Source organism: Eucyclogobius newberryi, unplaced genomic scaffold (assembly GCF_026437365.1).
Source record: "Eucyclogobius newberryi isolate DKJ021-1_F unplaced genomic scaffold, fEucNew1.0.hap1 SCAF_1, whole genome shotgun sequence".
In the NCBI taxonomy this organism is placed as follows: Eukaryota; Metazoa; Chordata; class Actinopteri; order Gobiiformes; family Gobiidae; genus Eucyclogobius; species Eucyclogobius newberryi.
This window is the reverse complement of record NW_027315723.1, coordinates 21,439,929-21,460,653: the sequence shown is the minus strand read 5'-3', so window position 1 is coordinate 21,460,653 and position 20,725 is coordinate 21,439,929. Positions and strand designations below refer to the sequence as shown.

The following is a 20,725-nucleotide window of genomic DNA, read 5'->3' as shown; positions in this document are numbered from 1 at the left end:
CTTTTACACACACTCTGGGGTTCAGAAAAAAAAGGCTACAATATTGCTCTAAAAGTGAAAGGACTATAAAACTCAACACAAAACGTAAAAAAATATTACTTCTGCTATTTTGCATATCTTTAAAAGAACAATTTTCAATATCTTATGTATTATCTCCTTGTACATAAGTGGCACATTGAGGGTTTTTTTCATTTTCTTTTTTTTTTTCAATTATTCTGCTTATAATGGAGTGGGGAGGACAAATGATCAATACACGGTCGCATTTCAAACTGACCGTTGAAGAGGCCGTGTAAAAAGGTGATGCAAGTGTGAATCACAAATTGGAACGAAAGCTCTGTCAAGTACTAATGGTTTTCTCTGGCCATTAAAGAACACTGCTCCTGTACTTTCTTTACTATACGCTTAAAGGCGCAATGGACGATTTTTCGGCGATTTGAGAACTCTGGTGGAAGTGCACATGCCACTCCCCCGTGTGGACTGATACAACACACACGTGCGTTTGTTTATTAGCGCGACGGAGCGCATCATATCTCTCGTCTCTCGTAGATTTCGGTCCACTTCTGCGTCAGCTCGAACTGTCTTTCTCCGTCTTCATTTTGTCCCGTACACTGAGGGAACTATATTAATAATAATAATAATATAGTATATTATATATATATATATATATATATATATATATATATATATATATATATATATATATAATATATTATGATAGATCCATGCGCTTAGACATGCGGAAACGTGGGGACGAACCGCACGCGGCTGCAGGTGAGCAGTAGGTGTGTTTTATGATTGATACGTGGCAGGACTTATCGGCAGTCCACGCCACGAGGAAATAAGACTCAGATTTGGGCCAAAAAAATCGTCCATTCAACCTTTAATGTTAAAGCAGTTTGGAAACATTTACCGTGGAATTTCACGTTGTTACAATTATTGAAAGGAAGTACGTATCTACAAATCCTTCTTGACTCGAGAACAACAGAAATACACAAAAACAAAGCAGAAATGGTGTGAATTCAAAGTAGTAGAGAAGTAAATGAATACAAATAATCAAGATGGATTCTGAAATGAAGTACAAAGGTATTGGCTTGTGCTCAAGTGACAGTAGCAAGAAACATACTAATTGACGCACCTGTTCTTCCCCCAATTTTTGGGGGAAATGTATTTGATAAAATCCAAGACAAACAACAGACATTTCATCTTGAAATTCAATTTGAAATAATAACAGATTAGAGAACATGATGAATAGGTGTACGTGTGACACAAACTGTGGTAAGTGTCTGGTATGTTAACGTAACGGGTCTGGACAGTGGCCAACTTGTCGCAGGGCCAACACAGAGACATAGACATTACAGACAGTTCACTCTCACATTCATTCACTAGGGCCAATTTAGAGTCACCAATTCTACCTAACACATGAATGTCTTTGGACGGTGGGAGGAGCCGGAGAACCCGGAGAGAACCCACGGTAACATGGGGAGAACATGCAAACTCTACCCAGAGAGATCATGTGATGTTGGTACACTGGAAATCGAACCCATGATCTCCTTCTTGGGAGGCAAGAGCACTAACCGCCTTTGCCACCGTGCACCCCTTAATCCCACAGTGCACCCCTTAACGTAACATATGAACAGTTATTCAGATAACTATAGCATAAAGAACATGCTAACAAGTTTACCAAAGCATCAGTTTTACCCCAAATCACTAAATCCATTGAATTCTTCTTCCTCTGTGTCACTTCTAAACAACTCCACAAACTCCAGAGGTAGAGGAAGTGCAGATTCTTCTTCTGCGTCGCTTAGAGCCTAGAGCGCCCTCTTGTGGTTATCAGTGGAGTATAAGTCACACCATGGTAAAACTATAAAAAAAAGAAAAAAGTGCGACTTATAGTACGGAAAATACGGCATACAGATTTTGTATTTCATAATGGATGCATTGAGACTCTAGCTAAACTAAAAAAATGTTATTGTTTTTTTTTTTACAGGGAATGTTCCGAGTGTTTGAGACAATACAAATAAAACATACTAAGCTACATTATTATTATAGTTTTGACATGGGAAAATTGTGCCATTTATTATTCATTATTAGCACCGATAACGCAAACATACGTATCGCAGTCTTTATGGCGACAAAAACGTCTCACTGTCCAAAAACGTAGAGAGACTTTGACACCACAGAACGTAGAGTATAACAAAAACAGGCTCAAATTAGAAAGAAATTAAATGAAAGAAATGAAATGTTTTTCAACCACTAGACGCTTCAGGGGAAGTTCCAGTTGGAAAACGATGTACCCTCCTCCTCCTCCGCTGCAGCCTGGCCCGCTGTGCTCGGACTACAGACCCTCCTCTTCCTCAGTCATCAGTTCAGCCCACGCCGCCCTCTTCACCGCAGCGCCAGATCTTTCATCGCTTCAATTTTCTCCTTTCTCGGGTTGTGTTTTCCACCACCGCTTGTAGTGTCTGGGCTCCAGGGGCACGAGTCCAATCTCATATCCTGCTCAGCACCTCCTGCGCTCCGCTCGTTGCTCCCTGCAGGACTCTATAGTAGCACAAAACCTATGGCACGCTGTATGTAATGACCTTTCCGATGTGCGTGGTCTTTGCGAGAGTCCGTCCGGTTAAAAATGTCCAAGCAATCTCCGTGTCGACTTTAGCGAATAGAAGCCAAAAAGTGATATCAAGTTTTTAATCTCGTGTTTCTTCATCGTTCACTTACTCAAAGTTGTATTTGGATTGATCCCTGTACGTTTGAATTACTCCTGTTTTGTCCTGAAACTGAGGCTCAAGAGCTCAGAAAAGTCCTGTTTTCACCTATCCCCCATCCCCGCCCACATTCCTGTCTTTAGTTGTGGTTGTTTGGAAAATTAAAACTCGGAGGGACACACGTCGGGCTCTAAAATGTCACAGAACCTCTAAAATGTTACGTTGGACCCTTGAATGTCGCGCAGCCTCTAAAATGTCACGCGGCTACTTTTCGTTCTTTGTTACGGGGAAATGCCAGTGTGAAGAGGCGAGGCTTATTATTATATATTTATTTTTTTTTAACAGAAAGTGGACGTACCTTTTTCTATTACTGTGCCATTTTAGATCAGAGTTTACGATGAACAAAATGTAAAATGATCTTGTGTCATAGCTTTCAACTTATAGAGGAGGCTATGCGTGAGATTAAGACACGCCCCCCACTTACGCATTTTTAAGCACTGTGTACATAGGAAGAATTGGCCAATTTTTGACCCCCCAACTGAACCCAATGCAACTGACGCTCCCATTGCAAACTGTGCATCGATGTGCAACCTATGTTTATTTTCTTCCTCTGCGATGATACAAGGACGGTGTCCACTCTGTTTTGAACTTTTTCAGCAGAACAGGTTCACTGCTGTCCCCGTCCCGCTGCCGCCACTGTCCACTGTCCCGCTGCCGCCACTGTCCCGCTCAGGGCCGGCCCAGCCTATAAGCGAACTAAGCAGCCGCGTAGGGCCCCGAGGCGTTAATAGGGCCCCCAATCTGGCAACCCGTCTTATGAGAAGTGCAAGCGCAGCGTGCGCCACTAGTGTAGTAGTGCTGCTGGCGCGGCAGCGCACACAGCGGTAACATATAACGCACAAACCGCATTTATTTGTAATTACAATCTGGCAACCGAGACACCAAACCTGCGCTGATTGGGCAACTTCATTGTGCGCGAGGAGCTCGAGAGCAAAACATAAACACAACACAACGTGGTCCCTGCGTGGTCCTCATGTCCAGAGGAATATATCCCCCCGATGCCGAAAAACGAAAGAAGAAACTTCTTGACGATGTAAAGAAACTGCAAACTCAACAACACTCTCCAGGTATTGAACTTCTCTTACAAAGACGGTTAATGCTGCTGTTTGAAACAACACGATTCTGTCACGTTAGTTCGCTCAGGCTGGAGGCAACGAGAGCTCTGCCCCGCGCATAATAATATGTCTGAATGAAAGAAAAAGCTTCAGTTGTAGTCATCTGGACTCAGTTAGAAAAAATAGACGTTTCGACTCTCATCCAAGAGTTATTGTCAATAAAAGAATTTAGATCGAGAACTTCGATATTAATACTGTTCTGTGGTAAGACCCGCCCATTGGGCGGAGCCTTCCTGAAGTAGCAAGAGTTGTTTGTTTCAACAGAAACTCCCCCTTGTCGAAACGTCTATTTTTTCTAACTGAGTCCAGATGACTACAACTGAAGCTTTTTCTACTATGGAACACGCCTGGACGAATGAGGGATTACACCGACGTCTGAATGAAAGATAATAAGCTTAACATTTACACCAGCCCGGGAGTGTTAGCTGCAGGTGAGGCCGGTGAGGGGCGTCTATGCCCCGGGTCACTAAGAGGCGGCGATCCGGTTCGGACGAGGGCCGTCTCGTCCAGAACCTCTGACGTGAGACTTTGGAGTGAACAGTGTGCGGCCCTGTCCCGGGCCCCTGTCCCGGGCCCCTGTCCCGGGCCCCTGTGCAGCCTCAGTCAGAGATGAGCGGGTTTGAGTTTGCGTCCCTCTCTCTCACATCACCATGTGTGAGATCAATCGTGACTCGTGATGTCTGTTTTACTTTGACTTCTTAAAGTGGAATGAGAGGAACGTAAAGGTGCAGGAGTCCAGTGTGGTGTTCTGATCAGAACAAACATTTATATTGTAATTCACTTTTAATAGAGCAATAAAACATTTCAATTTATTTAAAAAGCATCATTAGACTATTTGTTATAAATTATAAAAAAAATTATAGTGAAAAATAACCAGACATATTATGATTACGTCTGTTATAGAATAATACTATATATTTATATATAAAAGTGGCAAAGCTGCAGAAACGCAGTCGCTTCACTATAGCGAGGTTTGGACCTTCATTTCTCGTTCTGTTCATTCTCTGGGAATAACATGTTTGCACTGTTTTATCAGTGTTAATTGTTAATCAAGCAATGCTTATGCCATTTGTTTAATTTAATATAACTTGTTTTGTCACTTTGGCAAGAAGTAACAGTTGGAGCAGTAAAAGATAAATTAGTAAGGATAACTATTACTTGTACATTTTCAGTTAAAATGAATCAATTTGACCATAATTATTTTTCATAGCCAATATTGTATTGAGTAATTAAGTACACTAATGTATTAATAACTGGCTTTAGTCATTTTCTCCTGGCACAGTTTCATCACATCATCATTTTATAGCATAACAATCTCAACATTTTACTCGTACTTTAGCCGGCTGGACCACATTAAAATGCAGCAGAAGACCCAAAAAAGGTCTGAAAATCTCCCCCAGACCCCCCTGTTCATTAATTTAAACTGCTAATGTGGCTGTCGACCCTTAACGCCCCCAAATACACCCAAAAACGTATCTGGGACGTGTGTTATTTGTACAGGGAGTAGAGGTGATGTCAGCGGAATACCAAGTTGCATTGTGGGATTTAAGTTATCAATATTTGACCCTGTGAGGTGTTGAGAATAAACTAACTGTCAAACAGATGCCCTGGAGTTTTGGTGCTTTGTTTGCGTTGAAGAAAGTTCCCATATGTGAATTGTTTACTGACAATGGCAATAAAACTGATTCTGATGACGTGGTGAGGGGCCCCCAAAAATGTTTTCGCTTAGAGCCCCCTGAAGGCTTGGGCCGGCCCTGGTCCCGCTGACAGCTGATAACTTGCGCGCTGAAACACGGCTTGTGATTGTTGTGACCTAGTTTCATGTCAGCAGTAGATCTACGGTGGTCTGTTTGAAGCGTTCAAATTTCCCGACGATAGTGACAGTGCTGGACGCGATCGGGAAGGGCATTTTTATCAAAAAATTTACCAATTTGAAATTTATTTTGAAATGTATTTTTTAGCGTGAGAAAAGCCATCAGCGCGTGAGAGTGTGAGGCAGGTCATAAATGCGTGAGAGTTGACAGGTATGTTGTGTTATTGTACAAACACGTAATATGTCTCCTTGAAAATCTGTTTATTTTCCCGTCGGATTAAAAGTGACTTAAAGATGGAACTTTTAAACTGTTTTCCCACGATAAAGTTACTTAGGTAATAACTGAGTAAAAGCAATCTCTGCTCATGATATTTTAATTAAATGGAGGTTGAAATGAGGTAGAAAGTGTGAACGTCACAAGCAGAAACGTGGCCACTAATTCTGATGACAAGAATGGTCAATATCCGGGCGATGTGGGCGTTTTACTGCGTCCTCGTTAATTTCTGACCGGTGCAGCGTCCTCGGAGCCAGGCTGCGGTGGAGTGTGGATTGTGGACTGTCCTTGTGCTTTGTCTGAGCAATTTGTCTGCTTCAACAGCTCATAGGTTCACTTGACGTGTCATCCACTAGACAAAGAGCTCACATAATCAATTCTTATTTAAAAAATAAATAAGTCAAATTGATTAAAAAAAATAATAATAATAAATAAATCTGTGTTTTTGTTTCAGTGAGTAATTGTTAATATAATATTGAAATGATGATTCCATCTGAAAAGGACAGAAAAATCTATAGTTTCATCAGCGCGTGATTAGGTTTTTTATTATTCTACGCTCATAAGAAGTTTGCAAATGGGAAAGTTTTGTTCTGGGTTTATTCTGAACTCACCGCGGAGACCGTGTGGAGTCCGACATTCATAGCTCCATTTCAAGTGCACAGCTCTCAGTCAAATTCAAACAATACATATCGATAAACATAGAAATACAATTCAAAAAATGCAGTCATACATGTACATTCCTATGGTGTTTTACACATGTAAGTGAACCCATTTTAACTGATGCAGCTAACGTTAACTGGCACTGTTTCTCAGCAAAACTAACCCAAAAAAAAAATGTAGAAAAAGATTCAGTTGTTTCATCTGGACTTTTTTTTTTTTTTTTAACTATATGTTTCCACTCTCATCCAAGAGTCATTCTCAATATACGAATCAAGGGACCTCCTGATAAAAGGGGTTATTGGTTTCACCAGAAACTAAACCTCTTTGTTTTCTATCAAACTAGACTCTTTGTTTTCTGTCAGTCCTTTAATGGGCTATCAGCCTCCTATTGTCCCTGGCTCACTCTCTCACCTCACTGTGTAACTGATTAGCATCCCAATGCCCTGGGCGTCGACCTCTCCAGGGATTCAAAATTCCATTATAAACAACTGGAAGGTTGAATCTCACCCCCCTGTTTCTATTTAATGATGTTTTTTCTTTTTTAACAAAGATTGCCTCTCCAAAACTAAATTCTATAAAACATGATCGTACCTGTGGAACCTGTAATAACCAAACCACCATATTCTGTGCATACGACTGTAAGCATCTCTGTAAAAGCATCACTAAAACAAAGTGGCGGGCCGTGGGTCTGGGGCTTGGGGCCTTCAGTGAGGTCATACACAGTCCCACCCGAATTAATCCACCTCTTATTACCCTCATGTTACCATCATTATGATGCCGTGGCTCTAGACACTTTACATTTAGACAGAAAAGCAGTTTAAACAGGCGTTGCCTCACCTTCTCCGTGCCGATGTCCGTGTGTTCTCCGCTCTCCGCGCGTTGTCCGCTCGTTCTCCACGTCGTTCTCTGTGCGTTTTCCATGTCGATGTCCGCGCGTTCTTCACGCCAGTGTTCGTTCCGTGCGTCCTTCACGCCGGTGTAAGATAAGATATTCCTTTATTGTCCGCACATGGAGAAATTTCATTGATACAACGCAGGTAGATACAGAGGAAAAGGACAGATAACAGATTATAGGAAGTTTAAAAAACACTCTTAATAGAAGAACTCTTATAAACAAAAACTCCTATAGACAAAACCTCCCATTTCCCAAAAAGGGATGGAGGGGGAAAATTAGGATGTCCGCCGGGATAACGTGACGATCTCCGGGTAAGACGATGGTTTTCCGCAGTTTCATGAGTTCCTCCTTTCTATAAACGCGCACAGCGCCGGTGGGGCCGGGGGGGCTAGCTCGGAGCTAGGGCACATCACGACAACACGACGAATAAGACTCAATAATCCAGCCGAACAAAGTCGAAACAAGTTGAATCACGCCGTTGTCCGCTCCGTGCGTTCTTCACGCGGGTGTCCGCGCGTTCTTCACGCCGGTGTCCGTGCGTTTTCCAGCAGATGTCCGGGTGTTCTCCACGCTGTTCTCCGCTCGTTGTCAACGCGTTTTCAATGCGCCGATGTCCAAACTTTGAAAGTGGGGAACAAACCCGCCTGTAACAGGCTTTGCAGCATCGGACGACCTCTTCTTACAGTGTCTAACTTTTCTTGAAAAGTTTGTCTTGAGAAAGGCATTATAATTATATCCTCGACCAAATCGATATATTGTCCTTCCGCCGTTGTGGGTTGAAAAAACAGCTTAGTAATACACGGATTAATGTGTCTGTCACATCCAGTTTCCTCCATCAGAGTTTGTGAGGTTTCGCATAAGTCCGCCCATAGGACCTGCTTCTCAATATTGGTGATCCAATCTAGATGCCTGCTAGATGGCTCCTGTGTAACAACCAGCAGACGTACAAGAGCCAACTCTGAAGCTGATTGGTTGACACATCATTTTCATTTCCATTCACTTTTAGCTACAAGCACCAGCTCTGTTGAGGTCTGAAGGCCTCGGCAGATTTTAGAACCCTGGCAACACATGACGGCTGAATATGATTGGATAAAAGCTCTAACATAAAGACCAGCCTCCAAATCTGAACCTGGGGCAGAAGCAGTGCAACAAGAGGAAAGCCATGAAATGAAGAGTATAACTCTTACTCTGGGGAATAACGTAATAAATATTTGTGGGAAAATACATACATTTTAAAATTATATTCTGATTATGTTTAGGCTAGCAGAGAAGGCCTTGCTGGTCCTGACGGCCCACCACTGCTAAAATGTAGGAGCCTTGATGATTATGGATGGACACGTACTCAAACACCACAAAAGACAAAGGCAACGAGGATAGGAGATGATGGGGCGCCCCAAGTCTGGTCAAGGGGCGGAGCATGATGACAGGCGAGCTCCCCAGGTCTGGTCAAGGGGCGGGGCGTGATGACAGGCGCGCTCCCCAGGTCTGGTCAAGGGTACTGGTCTGGTACTACTTGTACTTGTTACTGTGTCTGCACTCAGTAACAAGTACAAGTATTGTTGTACTCAAAGTTTAATGATGCAGCTAAATAGATTGTTCGGGGCTAAATATTGTCATAACTTCAATCTTATGGAAGTCACGCGCTACAATGAGCCATTGATTTCATGCAGTGCTAGTTTTCTAGGCAAAGAGTAAAGATCTTGTAATCACATGAATCAATTAACACACTTATTTATTTGCTTATAGAGTCTGCTTGAGTTGGATTAATGTTTCTTGTTTCGCCTCACAGCAAGAGGGCCACGGTCACTCTCAAGGGAAAATTTATCTTCAGGGACAATAGATAAACTGGAGTGACATGCATTTGTGTTTAATGATGAAACACATGCATTTACACAGTGGGTATATTTACATAGCAAGAAAATAATAACACAATTTTGATCAGATATTCTGTGTGTTTTACCAGCACAAGAGAAACGCGAGTAGATTCATTGAGAAAATCCAACTTTGGCAGAGCAAGTTGTGAACCCGCTTCGTACAGCACGATTTATCAAGAGACGCTCGTGTTGGGTCAGTCTATCTGGGTAAGAAAAACGACTCGTCCGGCCAGCTTCATAGTACAGGTGTGAACAATCAGAAATAAATCAGATTACCAACATCCAATGTAACTGTTTTTTAAAATGTGATAACTCCAGAAATCAGATGATGCACAACATAAAATGTCCTCCTTAGGACTGCACTTCTTGGCAATACGTGTATCGATACAGAGATGTGTCGTGATTCGCTAAAAACATAAAGTCATTGGAAATAGCAGTGTTACACTTTTGAACCTACAGACGGCTGAAATGTCTGAGGAGCTGAAAACGTGACTTCATCATGGGATATTCTGATGTTGAGGAAATGAAATTCTACTGCATTTTGTTGTTCTACTTCATCAAAAAATAATTTAAGTAAACTTTTAACACCGGTTTTAAGGCATATCCATCAATCAAGACGTGTATCGTATCAAGGTCTGTTTATCGGGACGTGTATCGTATCAAGGTCTGTGTATCGGGACGTGTATCGTATCAAGGTTTGTGTATCGTATCAAGGTCTGTGTATCAGCACGTGTATCGTATCAAGGTCTGTGTATCGGGACGTGTATCGTATCAAGGTCTGTGTATCGGGACGTGTATCGTATCAAGGTCTGTGTATCTGGACGTGTATCGTATCAAGGTCTGTGTATCGGGACGTGTATCGTATCGAGGTCTGTGTATCAGCACGTGTATCGTATCGAGGTCTGTGTATCAGGACGTGTATCGTATCAAGGTCTGTGTATCAGGACGTGTATCGTATCGAGGTCTGTGTATCAGCACGTGTATCGTATCAAGGTCCATGTATTAGGACGTGTATCGTATCAAAGTCTGTGTATCGGGACGTGTATCGTATCGAGGTCTGTGTATCGGGACGTGTATCGTATCGAGGTCTGTGTATCGGGACGTGTATCGTATCGAGGTCTGTGTATCGGGACGTGTATCGTATCGAGGTCTGTGTATCAGGACGCGCATCGTATCGAGGTCTGTGTATCGGGACGTGTATCGTATCGAGGTCTGTGTATCGGGACGTGTATCGTATCGAGGTCTGTGTATCGGGACGTGTATCGTATCGAGGTCTGTGTATCAGAACGTGTATCGTATCGAGGTCTGTGTATCAGGACGTGTATCGTATCGAGGTCTGTGTATCAGGACGCGCATCGTATCGAGGTCTGTGTATCGGGACGTGTATCGTATCGAGGTCTGTGTATCGGGACGTGTATCGTATCGAGGTCTGTGTATCGGGACGTGTATCGTATCGAGGTCTGTGTATCAGAACGTGTATCGTATCGAGGTCTGTGTATCAGGACGTGTATCGTATCGAGGTCTGTGTATCAGGACGCGCATCGTATCGAGGTCTGTGTATCGGGACGTGTATCGTATCGAGGTCTGTGTATCAGGACGTGTGTTGTATCGTGGACCCTGTATCGGGAGACGTATCGTATCGTGAGGTACTAGGCAATACTCAGTTCAAGTGTGAATGTAAATATGAATGAAAGGTAAAAGCTTTCCCCGGGGCCTTGGTGCTGAAGACGAGCGAAAGAGGCTGACGAGGCTGACTTTTTCATTGCTGCGGTGAAGATGCTTTGAGAGGCAAAGGATATTAGGCTGTGATTGGTTAAATAGTAAAAGAATAAACAAGTGATGGATGTGTTCCCTTAAGACGGCTTATTTTGTACTGAACAGGTTTAGATGCAAATAGCAAACGCACTCAACACCTCTTTATCTTCAATATAATAGTTGTTTACACTTGTGTAGTATTGCAGCATATTGTAAATGGGTGAAAAGGCTAAGACGACATGATTAAGTTCCACATATAAGACATGTGTGATTACAGCAGAGCATTAGCATCAAGGACACTTAGACCTGAGGAGGAGGACGGTGTGATATGAGCCTATTATAAAAGCATCTCTATAGCTCGTATTATTCACACCTGAAACTCTCATTGTGACTGTCTATTATGTGTTCGTGTTGTCACAATTCAAACATTTAATCTTCAATTTGTATTCCATGATGAAAACAATTAACAGACGTAATTCTCAACCCCAAATATTAGGGTTTTCATTTCATTTTTTCTTTATTTATTAGAAAAACATGCAAAAACTTAAAATTGAAATACTTAGAGACGCTTGTACTGTGCACAGCTCATTTACATCTGTGGCAGAAGCAGAGACTTTTATGGGTTATGGCGAGCAGACTTAATCCAGTATTTAAAGAGTAACATTTGCACTCAAAAGTGAAAAACCTAACATGCAAGTGTGAGTTTTGAACCCCGGTCCACCAAAAAGGCAAACAGCTTTCCTACTGAGCATAATTCTCTGTAAGAACTGCAGAATGGCGTAAATTGGCTGATGTCGTCAATCACAAATGAGCTCTCTATGTTAATAAATGTTTTTAAGTCTCTAGTTGAAACTTGGCGCTGCTGTTTCCCCAGCAGCATTGAAGGATGGGTCAAATGCAATGAATTTCCCTCTCGAGTGTTTAGTAGATAAAGTACTCCTTAGTTTTGGTATTGATTATGAACAACTTCTTATGGAGGATTAAATGGTTTAAAAAAATAATGTCTTGAATATCTCCTAAACATCTGTGTAAATAACATGTACAACTCAAATTTCGGTTTGACTTATGGAAAGTCTGTGACATCACCACTTCACTCAATTTCAGATCTATGTGTTTGGGCCTCAAAACTCCAGCCAAGGACACAATACATTTAAACCTCTGGAACATTCTCCTGAATGAAGGGGAAAAGTCATCACAAAGAAATGGATGACAGAAAGACTCAGGGACTGGACCGACTTTATAATTGAGTGAGGGGGGATGGTGACGCGTGCTTGCCCTTATGATGCGGTCTTGCCCCACCGCCCGTCAGTTTGGAGATTAGAGGAAAGGAGATAGTCTGTAATATAGCTAAACACTGCGGGAATCAATCCAAAAACACTCTGGGTACATATATGAAGCACAAATAGCAATGTAAGAAGGTTAAAAGCTCTGAAAAGTCGATTTTGCACGTTATGGGACCTTTAAGACATTTCAATCGACCTTTTGTACGCCGCTATCCTTTATTTTGGTAGCGAAGGCAAGCGGGGGGAACATGCGGGGGACACGGGCGCCGGCATGTTTGTTGTGATGACGCTGCTGGGCGTGTTTCAATCCCAGAATGCATTTGCGTAAGTCAAATTTCACACCCTGACAGAGCCTGGCATTACTCTGCACGTCAGTGGCGCCGACAATGATAAACCAACTCGTTAAAGGCAATATGACAATTCCTACTCGCGATCTGTTTTGTAACAGACGCACGTGGAGGACTGAACGTGAGGTCGCACATGTTATGCGGTGCGTTATCAGTCCTTTGGGATGAAAGTAAAGTTAACAAGCGTGATGAAAGACCGCTCGGTGAGTCAGCGAAATAATTGAAAAATAAAAGATTTTGACGTTTTCTCAACAAATGCTGATATTTATTTTTCAGTCGGCTAGTTTCATAGCGGGTTGGTCGGGTTACGGCAAACAGACATATTATTTTGCTCAGCCTAATGAAGATCTACTGTATTTCCTTTTGTGTGCGCAGGGGAGAAGATCAGCTGGAGGAACATGAAGCTGCTCTGTGTGTGGATTTGGCTGTACGCCCTGATGTGGGCACTGTTCCCGATCCTGGGCTGGGGCCGCTACGGCCCCGAGCCTTTTGGTCTGTCCTGCTCTCTGGCCTGGGGCAACATGAAGGACGAGGGCTTCTCTTTCGTCATCTCCATGTTTGTTTTCAACCTCCTGGTCCCCACCATCATCCTCATCTGCTGCTACTTCGGCATCGCCATCAAACTCTACATCACCTACAAGAAAGCCGGGATCAGCTACAATCGCATGCCAAATATCATTAAGCTCCATCGCAGACTTCTCATTGTAAGTACGCTCGCATACGACAAACATCTGCTTGAATAAGTTGTTAATGGTCATATTTGACATATTAGAGTATCACTATATATTAACTATACCTTAATTAACCTTAATAAAGCATGAACAAAGACTGTGTGTTACAATCGGACTCATATTCACGAATAAATTAGTCTAATGAGGAAGTGAATCTAGACGCTGCGACACACACGTGGAGCGTGGACATGTGATATACAGCGCTCTGCAGTTTAGAACCTGCAGCATTGAAATGAGACTTTCTTGGCCCGACTTTCCCCCACGTGTAAAAAGACAACTCTGCATCACTATCGTGGACAATATTCCTGTGTAAATATCTCATGTTACAACGAAACACTCACTGCAGCTCACAGAGTCATCAAGGACAGAGGGGACAGTAGGGACAGAGGGGAGAGACAGAGGGGAAAGTAGGGATGGAGGGGACAGTAGGGACAGAGGGGAGAGACAGGGGACAGTAGGGACAAAGGGGAGAGACAGGGGACAGTAGGGAGAGAGGGGAGATACAGATGGGAGAGACAGGGGACAGTAGGGACAGAGGGGAGAGACAGAGGGGAGAGTAGGGATGGAGGGGACAGTAGGGACAGAGGGGAGAGACAGGGGACAGTAGGGAGAGAGGGGAGATACAGATGGGAGAGACAGGGGACAGTAGGGACAGAGGGGAGAGACAGAGGGGAGAGTAGGGATGGAGGGGACAGTAGGGACAGAGGGGAGAGACAGGGGACAGTAGGGAGAGAGGGGAGATACAGATGGGAGAGACAGGGGACAGTAGGGACAGAGGGGAGAGACAGGGGACAGTAGGGACAGAGGGGACAGTAGGGACATGTGATGTGTTTTCTGTTTGTTAAGCTTCAAAATGCTGTGTGTTTTATTACAATCAAACTCATATTCACTGAGAAATAAGTCTAATTAGAGCCTAGGCGCAGGTGCACCACGAGAGCCCCGGTCGTTACTAAGCAGCTTGACTCATTCTTAGTAAACTATTTGTTCATTATGAAGTTTTTATTTATGCTTTATTAAGGTTGTTAATTAGTAGATTTATGACTAAGTGTTACTGACTGTAGATCTACAGGACATACAAATTACGTTTTTTAAACTTTGGATCAGTGTTAAAAAGGATTTAAAAGCGATATTGCTCTTTTAGAAAACCTTTGTTAACACATTTTGTAATTTCTTGTCACGTCCAAATCATACACAGAACAAGAATGAGAAAAATGGCTATGATTACATGCACATGAAAACTGAAAATTATCTAATTTCTGGACCTTTAAGACATTTAAATTGACATGCAAATTACAAGATCTTTTATGAGTAAAAAGAAAGAAGGACCATTATCAAACAGAAAGTGGATTTTGCCGTGTCATTTTAATCTTCTAACCCCCAAAATCATGTAACCGCAGCCAGTCTCATTGAGATTTAAACTAATGTATCTTTATCAAAAATAAGTATTTTGTTCCTTTGGACATGTCACTTTATGTCACTTTAACTTTTTATGTCAATTCATATCTCCCTCTCTTGAGACCTCTCTCCCACGTAGTTCCAAGACTTTTTCTAAAGTTGTTTTTAACACAAATTACAACTTTACGCTTCTCTTTGAACAGTCCCTCATATGAATTCATATTTCAGTCTTTTACAAGTATATACACATTATTTGTTGTACTATATCAATCCTCAAATTCCCTTTGCCACTTTAACATTAGCTGCTATTTTTTTTCTAGTTTGATATATTGTAGGGGAATGGAGATGGACATTCCACGGCCAGATAACAGAAAATCTCTCTTTGAACATTGGGGGTTTTTCGTTCTCCCTCTGTCCCTCACCGCAGGGGAGCCGCTGTGACTTGTGTGATAAAAAGACCTTCTTCCCCCCACAGTCTTACAGGAAGACGCCCCGATGAACTGTTTTATGTGATTATGCCATGAATGTTTTTCGAATCAACTCATGTTTCACCTTGTGTTACGTATTTTTCCACTGTTTAAGGTTTTATATTCCCAATGCTTTAACTCGATATTTTTATCACAGGTGAAAGAAGATGTAAAATGTGTCTACCTCAAGAAATAATGTGCACAAACTGCCAAAAGTGTTTAACGTGTAAATGTTAAAACAGGGTTCAATGTTTTTGCCATTATTATTTACGTTACTCCAGTTTTATTTTCTCGGTCAGGAAAATGTTAGACAGGAAGTTTTCGCAGTAGCGCCCGCCCCTTTCGCTCCCAGCATGCCCTGCGGGCCAGGTATCAAAAGGACGCTCCAAGCTAGAAACGCTCTCTTTGTTCTCCTCTTGTTCTCTTCATCCCCTTTGTCCTCTCTCTGAAAGCTGTCTCCACGGACAGGCCTTTCACTTTTCCTTTGTCTCAACAAAATCCGTCCGTCACGTGGTCGACAAGGCCATGCCAGTCTAGGACTCTGAAACCACCTGAAACCACCTGGAACTACCTGGAACTACCTGGAACTACGCTTAAGCGCTAAACCGGACAGAGACTTTCGTTGCTACTTCGTTTCTTTTCTTTTTGAAGTAATCTACGCAGTTTACGTGGATCAGCGCTACGTCCTCATCTGAGTAAAGGCCGCGTGAGGAGCTAACACACCGCTAAAGCGTTCTACCGCCAAGGAACTCCCCGACATCGCCTCCGCTGCCGCCGCCGCTTCAAGGAGGTCGCAGCCTCCTCCGCTCCCTGGCGCCAAGGACCCTACAGCACGTCGCAGCCTCCTCCACCACACGCGACGCATCGCTCCCCGACCGCCGCCAGCTCCACGGCCGCCGCTCGCTTCACGAACCTTCGCCGCCACACCGCTCCACGCGACGCCCCGCTACGGACCTCGTCCGCGGACAAGGACCAGTCGGACCGAATCTCTACGGAACCGTAAGCCGAGACAACTGTGCGGTTCGCTTGTGGCGTGATTTGGGTAGAGCTCAGCTGTCCCTTCCCCCTTTAGCTTCTCACTTTCCCTCTTTTTGATATAGATTAGCATAGACACGTTTGGTTATCAAAGGCAAAACCCTGGTTTAACATTATCTGCATGAAATCTGCTGTTAAATCTGATATAACATCACCTGTGATTTACCTGTGCGCATTTCTGCTCCGGTGTTTTGATTACCCTTTTGATAAATAAACTACACGAAAGAGTTATTGACTATTGTTTGTTTGATTAGACTATGTAAGTCCCTGAATCGTGAAACACCCTTCAGACCTTTTTTAACGAGCGCGATTAAGGACCGTATCTTAGCCCTTTGGGTTGAACCCTGGTGCCCCGTCTTGTCTCGTTTCTGCTAAGAAATCTTCCTTAATCATAAACTGAATACATGTAGTTTTGAGACCCTACAATATAATGCATAAAACTAAAGCTGGACTAGATCAGCACTAAACAAGGACAAGAACAAGACCAAAGCAAGTTCACATGAGGACAGAAATGGGTTCAATTCAGGACAAAATCAAATCAAATCATGACCAATCATGTTGTAGTCATATTTTGATAATTGTAATAATTATCTGGACTGTACAGAAAATATTTTCTTTTATAACAAATACAGATCCTTTGTGAAGTTAACACTAATGTGTTTGGTGAACAGTAAACTGTGTTACAGTATGTGTGACTTCTAATGTACCATCAGCCTGTCCAGGGACAACAGATGGAGACGAGCATCTGGCTATATATAGTCATATTTACATATTAAAAAGATGTACATGCAGTGTCCCTTTTCTAATGAAAAAAATAGGAGTAAAAGACGTCGATGAGAGGTTGACATGGACCCTTTATTATCCCCGTAGGGAAATGTGGAAATGTGTGTCTGCATTCGACCCATCCTTCAATGCCGCTGGGGCATCTCCTCAGGAGCAGTGATCGCTGCAGATCTCCAGATCTTCTGCTAGGCTTGGTCAGGATTACCTTCGCTGGAGGATTGTACCTACTGTGCATATTTTAGATTGATGGGGGAAATCAGAGTGTCCAGAGGAAACCCACCTAGACAAGGGGAGGGGAAAAGGCCCGGTCTGACCCGGGAGACGATCATGCAACCTTCTTGCTGAGAGTTAAGAGTGCTAACCACTCTGCCACTATGTTTGCTCCCAGACCCACTGTTAGTGGCATCCTCAGGGAGAAGAGTTCTTAATAGTGGTTGGCAGCTAACTGAAAAGGTGCGTTTACCGCCACCTACAGAAGTTGTACGTCTTCAAAGTATGTGTTTTACGCTATAACCTACAAAAAAAGGAGTGAGAGAAAGAGAGAGAGTAGGAAAGAAAAAGAGTAAAACAGTGAGTTTGTCAAAGAATATTTATACTGATGGATCTGTGTATCTGCCTTTGCTGTGAACATTCCTGAGGTTGGCCTGAGTCTGGGTCAGAGGCTTTCAAAAATAATGTGTCTATAGCTGTGTCCATTAGAGTGAGTTGGCAAAATTAGACCTCAATTTTGTGTACTCTGTTCATGTAGGAAAGAGGGGAATGTAGTGAAGTGAACACAGTTGGCAACAATACCCACCTGATGTAAACCTTCCTGTCCCCTCTGCAGATCGCGGTCCTCATCAGCCTGGGCTTCCTCTGCAGCTGGACGCCGTACGGCATGGTCAGCCTGTGGTCCATCTTCCGCGGCAGCCACAGCATCCCCCCGGAGGTCAGCCTGCTCCCCTGCATGTTCGCCAAGAGCTCCACCGTCTACAACCCGCTCATCTACTACTTCTTCAGCCGCAGCTTCAAGGCCGAGGTCAACAAACTGCGCTTGTCGTGTCTCGCGCCCACCAAACTGTGCCGCGTGACACACTCCATCGACGACAACACTGTTTACGTGCTCGGGAACGACGGCAAGGCCAGAGCGGCGAGACGCTCTTTACCGGAAATAACGGAGACGATACTGGGGACGACGGAGGGCTAAGAGGCAGAACTCATAGGACTACTGAAACTTTCTGAGTAAAGAACAAAATGTGTGTGGAATAAAAAAAAAACAAGCACTGTGAAAGCTTAAGAGGGGCACTGCAGCTTAAGGAGAATATGGGTGCTGCTCGTAGACTATACGCAGGCGGGCGATGTGGCAAAAACATTGGTAATTCTCGATTAACGCGCCGATGTTACAATTTTTCCATCTTTTCACGATGTCTATACGTTGTACTTTGTGTACGTTGACACTCTCTCAAACAACACGTTAAAATTGGGACTAAATTAAGGCTAAACCAGGACTAGAACCAGTCTCGATGTTTGAACCCAACTCTTTTGTCGTAAAATATCAACTTTTGCCCTATTTATCTTTATTACACTTTACAAAACCGATTCAGCTGAACACTTTTTGCACTTTCTTTCCGTCTTTGCTGTAGCTGTCTGTCAGGCGTTTGGAATTCAGTTTTTTCCAAAGTAAAAAGTAGAAGTTAGATTCATGTGACCCGTGTATTCAGGCACTTGGAAAAAGATTAGATTCTAATCACCTTTTGGCCGTGTTCACGCGGCAGGTCACTACGCTCCATTCAAAGATTTACCCAAATCTCAAAACTCAATCTCAACTTTTGCCGATTTATCTTTGGCACGCTTTGCAAAACCAATTCGGCTTAAAACTTCTAGCTTTGCCATTGTTGTCTGGCGCGTTTGAAGGTTTAATCCGTTTGATTCCAGTCTTTTCCCAATTGGCAGCTTGTAGTAATAACAATAATGCTGCAGTCACTTTGTATCAGATGTAGTACTGCGCATTAAAGTGGTTTGCAATTAATCAGATTAAGGCTGTTCCCACAATCATGAAAAACAAAACAAAAAACAATTCAGATACAGGCCACGCAAAAAAAATTATTTAAAAATCGTATTGAACCTGCAGTGTGAACGTAGCCTCAACCTATAGTCTTATCTAAGAGTTCATTCTACACTGTGATTGGTTGAATCTTCCTCCCCCAGAACACCAAGAGAAAGACCAATGGAAGCTCTGGGTGGCGAAAAGTGACTGACGCGTTTGTGTTTTGACATCGAGCTGCACGAGACCAAAAAAGCACTGATTAAAAGGTGTCAAAAATGTCACGTTACATCTGTTACATCGCTCACTGTCGCTGTAAACCAGTCCTGAACCGCTCCGATCGTGTAAACGCTTATTGTTCACGTGACTTACATTTCTGAACGTATTTTGGTAGGTTCAAGAATTTGTGTCGTCTATGGTTCGTTTGTGTGTTGGTCTGTTGAATTCACCCAAACGTTGGACAAAATGTTCACTTTCTTTACAGTTTTTGGCGCCTGAATGAAGATGTTTAAGATGACTTTGTTCACTTAAAAAACTGCTTCAAACCATCTGCACACAATCTTCAACCCATCACTGCTGTACCGTGATTAGGGCTAGCGACAATATGTTAGCAATATACTGTTTCGCGTTGATAAAATTGTGTTTGAACCCTTCTACGAGTAATGTGCAAAGGCATGGTAGCGGCGCCAGGATCACATGTTTGAGTGGACTGGGACAGAACCGGCGGGACAAACCCTCACACAATGGGCAACATTTGACATTTGTTTGCGCTTTAAAATGGCTGAGCACACGTTTGGTAACGCTACAAACGCTAGTGCCATCTTGTAGTTTGTTGTCAGTGCAGATAAATGACTGTTGTTCATATATTTGCCGACAAGTAACATTTAAGACAGTCAATATCCAACTTCCAGCTCCATGTTTCACCAGTTTAACTGGGCTAGAATGTGTGGTGCTTGGAGAAATAAAGCTAAAATGTTATCGTCAAACTGTTGCGGCCCGCTTCATTTTCGGAGCATTTTAGCCATACACTAATTATTGGGGTTGGAATTTCTTTTCTGGAAAGCGTAGGCCTCAAATTTCAAATGAGTAGCCAATGAGAAGAAGTACGGATTAAACGAGGGGGATGAAACGGTGAAACGCACTGTTCCGAGCTGCCCGAGGGATTTGTTGTCTCGGTTTTACTTGAAGCTAGTCCGTCCGAAGAGCAGCTCATTTGTCTGCCCGTTGCTACAGTGATGGATGTCCACGGCGTAGTGATAACCCAGATAGCAAAAGACGTTGATTCAACGTTGATTTATGGTCAGATTGGTTATTTTTGGTTGACGTTGAAAAGTCAACTGTGATTCAATGTTGAATCACAGTTGAAATACCAATGGTTGAAAGAAGGTTGTTAATTCAACATTGTTTTAACCTTATATTTTAGGGTTAAAATGCCAACATTGATTCAACGTTGAATCAATGTACATAGACCTGATCATTCTGCAGGTGCTAAAAGAGCGGGAAATCTTAG

The 20,725-nt window shown here is 43.0% G+C and overlaps 1 protein-coding gene across 1 annotated transcript in view; it reads left to right on the top strand.

The window, feature by feature from the left end:
• Positions 1-18,378, top strand: part of opn8b (opsin 8, group member b) — a 51,227-nt gene extending 32,849 nt beyond the window's left edge. The window contains exons 3-4 of the mRNA XM_072449288.1: positions 13,157-13,485; positions 18,019-18,378. Coding sequence (XP_072305389.1) covers positions 13,157-13,485; positions 18,019-18,378 — 689 coding nt within the window. The remainder of the gene's footprint in view (positions 1-13,156; positions 13,486-18,018) is intronic.
• The last annotated feature ends 2,347 nt before the right edge of the window (positions 18,379-20,725 follow it).